This window comes from Nycticebus coucang, chromosome 11 (assembly GCF_027406575.1).
Source record: "Nycticebus coucang isolate mNycCou1 chromosome 11, mNycCou1.pri, whole genome shotgun sequence".
Lineage (NCBI taxonomy): Eukaryota > Metazoa > Chordata > Mammalia > Primates > Lorisidae > Nycticebus > Nycticebus coucang.
This window is the reverse complement of record NC_069790.1, coordinates 17,993,368-18,005,645: the sequence shown is the minus strand read 5'-3', so window position 1 is coordinate 18,005,645 and position 12,278 is coordinate 17,993,368. Positions and strand designations below refer to the sequence as shown.

The following is a 12,278-nucleotide window of genomic DNA, read 5'->3' as shown; positions in this document are numbered from 1 at the left end:
CCATACCTTTAAATATTTTTTCATTCTCTAATTAATTTTTAGAGGTGAGAAGAACTAGGGGTCCTATTTTATTCTTGAGTGTGGGGCAATCTCATGTTCCCAACACCATTTATTGAATAGGGCTTCTTTTCCCCAGTGTATGTTCTTATGTGCTTTGTTGTAAGATCAGTTGGTTGCAGGTAGATGGTTTTATTTCTGAATTCTCTATTATGTTCCATTAATCTGTGTATATTTTTATATCAATAGCACACTTTTTTAGTTATGTAGGCAGTCCCTGAGTTACAAACATCTGACTAATTGCACTCAGGAATTTGAGAGCAAACCTACAGAACCATCTTGTTCATGACCTAGGGTCTGCCTGTATTGTCTTGTAGTGTAATTTGAAGTCAGGTAATATGATGCCTCCAGATTTTTTTTTTTTTTTTTTTTTTGCTTAAAATTTCTTTCTATTTAGGCTCTTTTTTTGGTCCCAAATGAAACATAGAATTATCCTTTCTCTATCTGTGAAGGATGACATTGGTATTTTGAGGGGGATTGCACTGAATCTGTAGATTACTTTGGGCAGTATGCACATTTTAACAAGGTTTCATTATGTATTTCCATTTGATTCTGTCACCTGCAATTTCTTTCATCAGTGTTTCATCGTTATCTTTGTAGACTCCTTACAATCTTGGTTGAGAATATTCCTAATTATTTTATTTTCTTTGTGTTATAGATACAGATACATTAGAGTGTGAAAAGTCTCAAAACTATTTATCTGGTATTTAATCCAAAAAGTTAGAAACAGAAAAATAGAAAAATTATGCCAAAAAAGAAAGTGGAAGGAAGGAAACAATAAGCACAAGAATGATCAAATATGCATCATTCATAAATAAATTAAAATGCTGGTCTTTTGAAAAGACTAATAAATTGGACTTATTACTGAAAATATAGTTAAAACAGAAGTGGACACAACACAACTAACAGTATAGGAGGAAAGAAAATTAGAGATTAAACTTTTAATTTAAATTAACTACTATATTTTTAATCTAAATTGTTATGGGTACATAATATTTGTATATACTTATAGGGTACATGTGATGTTTGGGCATACAAAGTAAATAAATTAAACCAGAAAAATAAGGGTATCCATCAGCTCAGACATTTATCATTTCTTTGTATTAGGAACATTCAAATTCCACTATTTTTGTTATTTTGTTATAACTAATTGTTGATTATAGTCACTTTGCTGTGCTATGAAATATTGTTCATTCTATCTAACTATCTAAGTATAAAAGACATCTATTACTTTTATTGTGTTGAAGTAAGTTCCTTTTACACCCAGTTTTAATGAGTTCTTATTATCAAGAAGTGTTGAATTTTATCGAAAGCTTTTTCAGCATCAATTCCCAAGTTCATATGGTTTTGTCCTTCATTCTATTGACATGATGTATCATATTGATTGCTTTGTGTATGTTGAACCATGCTTGCATCCCTGGGATGAATCCCACTTGATAATGATGAATAATCTTTTCAAGTGTTGTTAATCCACTTGGCCAGTATTTTATTAAGAATTTTTACATCTATGTTCATTAGAGATACTGATCTATAACAGCTTTTTATGTTGTGTCTGTGTTGGGTTTGGAGATTAGGTTGATATAGGACTCATAGAGTGAGTCTTGGAGTATCATGTCACCCAAGATTTGAAAAGGAAAGGAGAGAGAAAGAGAGAGGCAGTGACAGAGAAACAAGAATGGAAAGAGCGGCTCTGCACCTATAGCTCAAGTGGCTAAGGCACCAGCCACATACACCGGAGCTGGTAGGTTCAAATCCAGCCCGGGCCCGTCAAACAACAATGACGGCTGCAAGCAAAAAATAGCCGGGTGTTGTGGTGGGTGCCTATAATCCCAGCTACTTGGGAGGCGGAGGCGGGAGAATCGCTTGAGCCCAGAAGTTGGAGGTTGCTGTGAGCTGTGATGCCATAGCACTCTACCCAGGGTGACAGCTTGAGGCTCTGTCTCAAAAAAAAAAAAAAAAAAGAATGGAGAGAGCGAGGAAAGTCTTCTCAACATGCACAGCCTTGCCCAAGACCTCCTGTTGATAGTGGAAATGATAATATTGTTCATATTACTATTTGTACAATGAACAAGCACCATTCCCAGTGTTGATTTCAGAACAATGACTGACTGGATAAAGGATTCAGTACAACTAAACTTCCCACGGTGCTTTCCTAAATGTCTCACTTTAGAGATCAACACTCTAGGCCCTTAACTGGCCCAGGAAGCAGAGTGCATGGATCTCCGTCAAACTCTAAAACAGCTAAAGAACCATGTTGTCAGCTAGAGCACTGGTCAAGGCCAGGAGAAGGTATTATACTTCTATCTGTAGGACAGTCCTAGGGATGGGTCTTGGTCAGGGTGTAGCTGCTATGGAGGAAGGGAATGTAACAAGGTGGTTAGGCCTTGAGGTCAGGGTTTCTCTTTGTTGAGAATCCAGTGAAGTCAGGGCAGAGAGATAAGGGCTGGTCTACCTTGTGTATTAGGAGCAGCCACAAGGAAGGTTTTCAGTGTGGCACAGGGCAGGTCTGAGTCACCGTGTCACCCAGCTGGCACAGTAATACACTCCAGAGTCTCTTGCTTCCAAATGTTGCAGTCGCAACTTAAAACTCTTTCCTGTGCCTACTAAAGGATTGTATTTTTCTTCACTGACTCCTGATTCCACCACCAACTTGTAGTTAGAAACATCATAGTAGAGAAGGTGTCGTGGGGCCTTGCCCTCCTGGAACAGGTACCAGTGAATATAGGAGGAACTTTGTTCAATATGACAAGTGATATCAACAGCTGACCTGGTTTTCCTGGTGATTGACATCATTTTCCCTTCCAAGTTCAAAGATACCTGACTGGCTACAATGGGAATAACAACAAAAAAATAATGAGGATTTCCTTAGTAAAGCACCTGTGCAAAACAAACCAACTCCATGAACATCGCCCACTGCAATATGCTTACCAGGCAGCAGGAAAGCCAGAAGCAGGGCAGGAGCCCACCACATGTCTTCTCCTCTTTGCCTTGGAAAGAAAGGAATCAGGGGATAAGAGGAGCAAAACAGCCCCTCCAAACCCAAGTTCTACTCAAAAAGGAAGTGATCCCTGGAATGGAAGGCAGTGGGTGGGAGCTGCTCTTCTTCACTGAGCCACAGGCAGAGACAAGTGACTGTGATCTGTCTTACAAACCTCCAAGCTGTCTACCCAAAATGAGTTAGGGCCTGGGAGGACCTGCAGAGCCGCCCCGCCTTCTCTGCTAACACCCACTTCTCCAGCGCCCTCCGGTGGCAGCTGAGAGCAGCCATCTCCAGAAGAGAAGGAGCATGGGGAGGTTGGGACTGCAGCAGGTGGAGGGCAGGGATGGCAGGAAGCTGGCCTGGGTGCATCGTGCCTGGGCCCTGCGGGGTGAGCAGTCCTGAGTCAGACTCCCTCCCTTGAACTCCAGAGTTTCTTCAATATGCTGCAGCTTCCAGCATGGTCTTGCCTTTTTGTGAAGCTTCTTTATTTTTCAATTACCTTCCTTCATCCATCAGTAAGTACACTTCTGGGAAATCACTACCAACCCTGAGAAAGCTTTTGAATTAGACAACTTCAAACAGAACTGTAAGATGTAGTAAAAATTAATGAAAAAAAAACAAGAAGTATGCTGTCTTATTTGTAATGCAAAATTTGATACATATGTGGAATTAACACTTGCTTGTTGTTTATCAGAAATACCAATTGACCTGGGCATTCTATATTTAATTTGATATATATACCCTCAGAAACTCTACTGATTCCTGCAAGGTACTTGGACTGATGGCTGGATTAATGGGGGTCAAACAAGTATGAGATATTGATAGTAAAACGACAGTAATACATATGCAAGAGTAACACAGATGGTAGAGTACACACAGCACTCCACCAAGGGCAACATAATGAAACTCTGTCTCAAAAGAAAAAAAAACCTGATAGATTCCATTAAAAGGTAATATCCAAACTTCTGTTTCCCGTAAGATGCCAAACACAAATAACAGCAAATAAGGGAAAATGTTAACACCTATCACAAATGGTTAATATATCTAAAGTTGTATACAATAATTCTTACAAAGCAAAGCAAAAAATTAATATTCTAATGGAAGAATGGGCAAGAAGTATAACAAGGGATTTCACAAATGAAACATTAATCAGTATATTTATCAAATAACACTACTACTTTTAATATAAGAAAAATGCAAACCAAATTAACATTTCTCATTTTTCCTGAACCACAGAACTTGAGAGAAATTTCTATCACTTTAAATTTGATGACCTTGGGAACATTATTGAAGTTGTCCTTGTGTGAACTGCTCATCTGTTAAATTGAATTCGAGTGTACTTTGAACTGTTCCTAAGGTTTCTGTGTAAATTAAATAAGATAATACATGTAAAGTGCTTCGTGTACTAACTCCCAGATAATGAGTGCCCCAATTTACAAGTCATTATTATTATTTCTGCAGTTATTATCTAAAATACTCGATGGATCAATGATATGAACATGAAATAATGAATGAGTAAAAATAATAAAGGAAAACATGCATTTCTTTGAGGATAATCATGAACTTTATACATGTATTCAAGTAAGGTAGAGAACAGAAAATAAAATACTGATTAAAATCCATAAAATTGGAATACAATAAGTGCCCATCGACCCACAAATAGACTAGCAAATTGTGGTACATGTATACCATGGAATGTTATGCAGCCTTAAAGAAAGATGGAGACTTTACCTCTTTCATGCTAACATGGATGGAGCTGGAACATACTCTTCTTAGCAAAGTATCTCAGGAATGGAAGAAAAAGTATCCAATGTACTCAGCCCCACTATGAAGCTAAATTATAGTTTTTACATGAAGGCTATAACCCAACTATAGCACAAGACTATGAGGAAAGGGCTAAGGAAGAGGAAGGGAGGGGGAAGGTTAGGCTGGAGGGAAGGTAATGGGTGGGGCCACACCGCTGGTGCATCTTAGAATGGGTACAGGCGAAACCTACTAAATGCAGAATACAAATGTCTACATACAATAACTAAGAAAATGCCATGAAGGCTACGTTGAACAGTTTGATGAGAATATTTCAGATTGTATATGAAACCAGCACATTTTATCCCTTGATTGCACTAATGTACACAGCTATGATTTAACAATAAAAAAATTGGAATACAAAAATAATACTTTCAGGAAGCTACCAGCATCAACTCTGAAAGAGCCTAAATGTGTTTGATTAAAAGGAATTAGGGAAAGGTGCATTGGTCTTCATTTGACCCCACTCAAAGGTAAATGAGTGTTTGTGTGTGTGTGTTTGTATGTGTGTGTGCATGAGAGAGAGAGATGCAAATCCATTTTAAGAGTATTTCTGTTCATCCTCAGTTAAAAAGACACCCTCAAGTAGGATTGTGAGATATAGTGAAAAATAATTAAGTGAATAAATGAACATGGAATCATGCGGTGAAATATTTGATACATATTGAAACTAACAAGGCATTTGGTGTTTGTTTGAAATAACAATTTTCCTGGACATCCATATTTATTTGGTAATCATACCCTCAGAAACTACATGCTTTAAAGTACCTGAATATAGCTGTATTAATAGGTGGTCATAGAATTAGAGTACATTGGTGATAAAAATACAGTAATGCCTGTATAGATTCCCCCCAACTATGTTAATAAATACGTTTGGATGTGTGTTTAAAATGCTCACAATAAAAAGTTCTACAGTGTCCCTCTTAGTGGCTATTATGGCCTCTCTCAGGTAATTCTTTTCTGCTGTCACAACTGCTAGGAGTGGGAAGGGTGGCAGACTCTGGTTGATTCCCCCCTCTCTCTCAAGAGCCACATGTGCAGGGACATGAGGCTCCCAAAGGAGAAGCCCTGGAGCTGAGCCCTCCAAATCCGTATGGAGGAGGGAGACAAGTTCAAGGCCTCAAATATCCTTGCTGTGGGAAAAGTCTTACAGTTAAAAATGAGAAAAGCAAGAATGGCCATCATACTAGAATGCAATAATACTAATAATAATAACTTAACAAGGTAAAAGGAAACTGATCCCATGGACTCTAAAGGAACTATAAAGCTGTAGCAGTGAAAGGGTAATGCTGACATCAGGATGTGAAACTTCATTGAACACAATGGAAAATCCAGAAAGAATTGCTAGAATAAAATGCCAGATGGGTCATGAGAGAAACATGAAATAATAACTGAGTAAGACTATTAAAAGAAGGAAATGCATTGTCTGGCTAATCGTGAAGTTTGGACATGTATTCAAGTAAAATCAATAAAAAGAAAGTGAAACATTAATTAAAACGTATAAAACCAGGACACCAAAATAAAAATATGAATGTTAAACTGAGGAGAAACAATATATACTGCAGATATGGTAAAGACCTCTTCTAAATAAGTAACAAAAAAAAGTGAAAACATCCAACTTAACTGACAAAAATATTGTCACCTGTAAGGTGAGGGACAGAAGAGGAAAGAGAAATCCAGGATTGAGGGAAGAATTTTTAAATGCATCTTCTCTTATGATTTTGACTTCAGAACAACACACATCTCTTACCTACATAAGACATATACAAAGCAAAATGAAATAATAAAACCTGCAAAGTACGAACTGATAAAAAGGATGAGCTATATATCAAAATTGGCATAAACATACATAGAATTATTTGAAATAAGTTTCTGAAACGTTTTGTTGTACATCTTAAGATGAGAGAAAAAGTGGGGGGAGAAAGGAAGAGAAAGAGTGAAATTTGGAAAGTGAGTGAGCCGGCACACATTTCTGAAACTGATTAAAGCTATCTATGACAAACCCATAGCTAATATTTTACTGAATGGAGTAAAACTGAAAGCTTTTCCTCTTAAAACTGGAACCAGACAAGGTTGTCCTCTGTCACCTTTACAATTCAACATAGTGCTGGAAGTTCTAGCCAATATAATTAGGCAAGACAAGGAAATAAAGGGAATCCAAATGGGAGCAGAGGAGGTCAAACTCTCCCTCTTTGCTGACGACATGATCTTATACTTAGAGAACCCCAAAGACTCAACCACAAGACTCCTAGAAGTCATAAAATAATACAGTAATGTCTCAGGATATAAAATCAATGTCCACAAGTCAGTTGCCTTTGTATATGCCAATTAAGGACACAACTCCCTTCACCATAGTTTCAAAGAAAATGAAATACCTAGGAATATACCTAACAAAAGAGGTGAAGGACCTCTATAAAGAAAATTATGAAACCCTAAAAAAGGAAATAGCAGAGGATATTAACATGTGGAAGAACATACCATGCTTGTAGCTGGGAAGAATCAACATTGTTAAAATGTCTATACTTCCCAAAGCAATCTACCTATTCAATGTCATTCCTATTAAAATACCAACATCGTACTTTCAAGATTTGGAAAAAATGATTGTGTTTTGTATGGAACCAGAAAAAAACCCATATAGCTAAGGCAGTTCTTAGTAATAAAAACAATGCTGGGGGCATCAGCATACCAGATTTTAGGCTGTACTACAAAGCCATAGTGGTCAAGACAGCATGGTACTGGCACAAAAATAGAGACATAGACATTTGGAATAAAACAGAAAACCAGGAAATGAAACTAACATCTTACGGCCACCTTGCCTTTGGGGGAAAGACTCCCTATTCAATAAATGGTGCTGGGAGAACTGGATATCCACATGTAAAAGACTGAAACTGGACCCACACTTTTCTCCACTTACTAAAATTGATTCAAGATGGATAAAGGACTTAAATTTAAGGCATGAAACAATAAAAATCCTCAAAGAAAGCATAGGAAAAACACAGGAAGATGACCTGGGGAAAGACTTCATGAAGAAGACTGCTGTGGCAATTGCAACAACAAGAAAGATAAACAAATGGGACTTCATTAAACCGAAAAGCTTCTGTACAGCTAAGGAGACAACAACCAAAGCAAATAGACAACCTAAACAATGGGAAAGGATATTTGCATATTTTGAATGAGACAAAAGCTTGATAACTAGGATCTATAGATAACTCAAATTAATTCACATGAAAAAAGCCAACAATCCCATATATCAAAGGGCAAGAGACAGGAACAGAACCTTCTCTAAAGAAGATAGACAAATAGCTAACAAACGTATGAAAAAATGCTCATCATCCCTTATTATTAGAGAAATGCAAATCAAAACCACCCTGAGATACCATCTAACCCCAGTGAGAATGGCCCACATCACAAAATCTCAAAACTGCAGATGCTGGTGTGGATGTGGAGAGAAGGGAACACTTTTACGCTGCTGGTGGGACTGCAAACTAGTACAACCTTTCTGGAAGGAAGTATGGAGAAACCTCAAAGCACTCAAGCTAGACCTCCCATTTGATCCTGCAATCCCATTACTGGGCATCTGCCCAGAAGGAAAGAAATCCTTTTATCATAAGGACATTTGCACTAGATTGTTTACTGCAGCTCAATTTACAATCACCAAAATGTGAAAACAGCTTAAATGCCCACCAACCCAGGAATGGATTAACAAGCTGTGGTATATGTACACCATGGAATACTATTCAGCCATTAAAAAAAATTGAGACTTTACAGCCTTTGTATTAACCTGGATGGAAGTGGAACACATTATTCTTATTAAAGCATTACAAGTATGGAGAAGCATGAATTCTATGTACTCAATTTTGATATAAGAACAATTAATGACAATTAATGGCATGGTGGGGTGGAGGAAGGGGAGAGCAAAGAGAGAAAAAAGGAGGAAGGGGTGGGGAAAGGAAGAGCAGAGAGAGGGAAGGAGGGAGGGGGGTGAGTTCTTGGTGTGTGACACAGCTTTTGGGGGCAAGACACAATTATAAGAGGGACTTTACCTAACAAATGCAATCAGTGTAACATAGTTTCTTGTACCCTCAATGAATCCAACAATAAATATATATTTATTGTTTATATATTTATTGTTGGATATATATATATGCATAAGCCAGACCTAGTATTGCTAGTGCAAAGGATAGCATTACTCATAGTGTTCAACCAGCCTTCCCACAATATTCTGCTAAATGTCTCCCTTTGCACATCAGTTCTCTGAGCCCTTAGCTCTCGTAGGAAGCAGAGATTGGGTGTCCACCACCCCCTGAAAGATCATAGAAGTCCATGCTATCAGCCAGAGTGCTTAGATAAGGCCTGGAGAAGGCAGCTTAGGCTCTAGGAGAGTCCTGGGGTTGGTAGGGTGCAGCTGCTGACAGGGGAGTAGATGTATAATTGGGGATTATGATTCCTCTATTAGGACAGAAGAAGGTTGGGCCAACAAGTGAGACAAGGACTGGGCTACCTTGTATACCAGGACCAGACACAATCATATTTTCCCTGCGGAAGAGGGCAGATCTGAATCACTGTTCTTCATTCAGGTGGTACAGTATTACACACTAGAGTCACTTTCTACTGGTGGCAATTTACAACTCCTCTTTGAGCATTTGTGAATACGGTATTCTTCTGGACTCTTCCCTGATTTCACCACCTTCCTGGAAACAAGAAAGTCGTAGTGGAAGAGGTGTTCTCAGGCCTTGTCCTTCTGGTAACAGTACCAATGGATGTAGTTAGTACTTTATTGAACATCACAAGTGATAGCAACAGCTGACTCAATTTTCCTGGTGGCTGATATCATTGTCCCTTCCATGTTGAAAGAGATCCAAGGGGAACAACATAAAAAAAAATGAGGAATTCCTTAGTATGGAACCCTGCGCAAAACAAACTCACTGAGTACTGACCAGTGCAACATACTTACCAGGCAGCAGGAAAGCCAGAAGTAGGGCTAGAGCCCAGGACCTCCCTTCCTCTCCTAACCTTGGAAAGAAAGGGACCAGATAAGAAGATGATCAGAATAGCACTTCAAAACTCAAATTTTGCTCAAAAAGGAAGTGATCCAGTGGACACAAGGTAATGGGTGAGAGCGGGTCTTCTTGACTGAGCCATAGTGAAGTCTTCAGAAAGGGTAAGAAATTAAGCAGAAGCCTATGGAGGGCTTCTCAGAATTCTTAGCACCGATTTTTGAAGCATATTTGGATATTGATCTGTAAGCAACAGTAAATTCTAAAATGATAACTATGACTTTCATGAGAAAAACTATTCCTGAAATCCAGAGGAAATTACAAAAGTTGGGTGAGGTCTGGGGCATGCCTACATGTCACTTAGTAAAAATTGATCTTAAGGTGTTCACTAATCTGGATGAGGTAATAGAGAAGAGAGAGTTATGGAAAATGAAAGAGCTGGCCAACCTTTTGGCAGCTGCTTTTTGACTCAAGGAATTTCAGGACCCCAATGTGAACTTCCCTCAGGTACCCCATCCAAGATAGGAATCCTGGGACCCAGACACCTGACAAAAAGAGACACCTCAAAAGAGTATTCAGTTGGGGACCATTAATCAAATGGCCCCAACCAGGTGACCCCAACCACAGAATTCAGGGTGGGTGAATATTCAATGAGATAGGAATAGTTCTGGTAGTGACAAACCTTAGGAATGACATTGCTAAGAATGTTTATGGCTCCACCCATTAGGGCAGGGAGGACACACTGAAATGAATGCATAAATAAATCATTGATCCACATATGAAAAGAACCATTTGAAAAATTATAGAAAAATGGTCCTCTGTGTTGTGCGTACAGGAGGAAGCCGCACCATGGTGGACTCAGAATTCCCCAAGCTGGGGCTTTCCTGACCACCAGAATTATGGGAGCACAGAGAGGAACGATGCAAGAAATTCAGATGTGGAAATTTCAGTGAAATAATCGGCTGAGGTCGGGAGTGATGAACACTGTTCCAGCCTGTAGTGAGGCAGGTAGGTGTTGCTTCAAACCAAAGTCTCGGGAGGTTTTTACTAGAATTTTAGGGTGTATGTGTAATCTCATGAGTCAATCATGCAGCTGGTCTTTTGATTATGAAAAAGATCATAAGGGTGAAGGACAATAAGGCACCAAATCTGAGAACAATTTTTAAGGGCAGAACTAAATAGGTAACAAACAAAGCTGCCTTAGGGGATGAGAGAGGAATGGTTATGGTTACAGCCTTCAGGCTAGATTGTCTCAGCTTAAGGGCAATTTTTAACTGCCTTCCAACTCCACTGATATCCTATCTCCACTAAGATGCTAATTTCTACACAGATATTCCCAAACTAGTTTCTTGTCTATTCTGCTGAACATTCTGACCTCTCTTGCTACTGTAGGTGTGCTGAATCAGAAGTGGGGATGAGACTGAGGCAGTTTTTGCACAAGTCCTCTGGAATGTCAACCTACATTATATTTCTGCCTACATTTCTATGCTCAAAACAAGCCTAAAACTACCCTCCTCATCCCTAGCACTGAACAGGAGTTTATCCCAGTGGGAAAGGGCCAATAAACGACTGTGAAGACAAAGGAAGCTGGAAATTTCAAGTATCAGCCTCTTTTCATATATATCTTCTCAGGCTGGGTCAAGGCCTTTCCCTGCCAGAGTTTCTAAAGCAATTAAGTTCTTAATAAAATAAATTATTTCTCAACTTGGAATACTGGTTTTATTGAGAAGGATAATGATGCTACCTTTGTGGCCCAAATCATACAGAATGAATCCCACATGCTCAGTGTAACTTGGAATCTCCATACAGCCTGGAGACCATAGTCCACCAGAATAACTGAGAAGATGAACCAAAGTATTAAGAAAACCTTATCTAGGGCGGCGCCTGTGGCTCAAGGAGTAGGGCGCCAGTCCCATATGCCAGAGGTGGCGGGTTCAAACCCAGCCCCGGCCAAAAAAAAAAAAAAAGAAAAAGAAAACCTTATCTAAAATCTGCCAAGAAACTAATATAACCTGTGATAAAAACACTCCCTATCGCCCTACTTAGAATTAGAGTGGCCCCTAAACTGGGCAAAAGTTGAGCCCTTTTGGAATTCTATGTGAGCGACCCAGCATCTTACTTGTAAAAGAATTACATGCCATTACATATACACCATCCATAGATCTCACTCTAAGTGCTATTTACGAGTTTCCTTGTAGAGGGTTGTAGTTTTCAGTGAACATTTCACTACACTACATCCAGCCTGGATACTGGGTACTGCTTAAACTAGAGAAATCAATATCCCCATGAAAAACTAAGGCCCCAGTGGAGGGGCCCTATGAGGTCTTGCCAGTGGCCAACTCCTCTGACAAACTCATGGGAGTTGAGCTGTGGATTTGTCATAGTAAAGTGAAGCCAGACCTGCCTGACTCTTGTCCTAGTGAGAAAAACCAAAAGTGGAT

The 12,278-nt window shown here is 39.1% G+C and overlaps 1 gene segment (V, D, J or C); it reads right to left on the bottom strand.

Moving 5' to 3' along the window:
* LOC128559986 (T cell receptor gamma constant 1-like) overlaps positions 1-3,180 on the bottom strand; it is a 44,937-nt gene extending 41,757 nt beyond the window's left edge. Inside the window, 1 exon segment of the C gene segment in view lies at positions 2,986-3,180. Coding sequence covers positions 2,986-3,028 — 43 coding nt within the window.
* Positions 3,181-12,278: the final 9,098 nt, after the last annotated feature.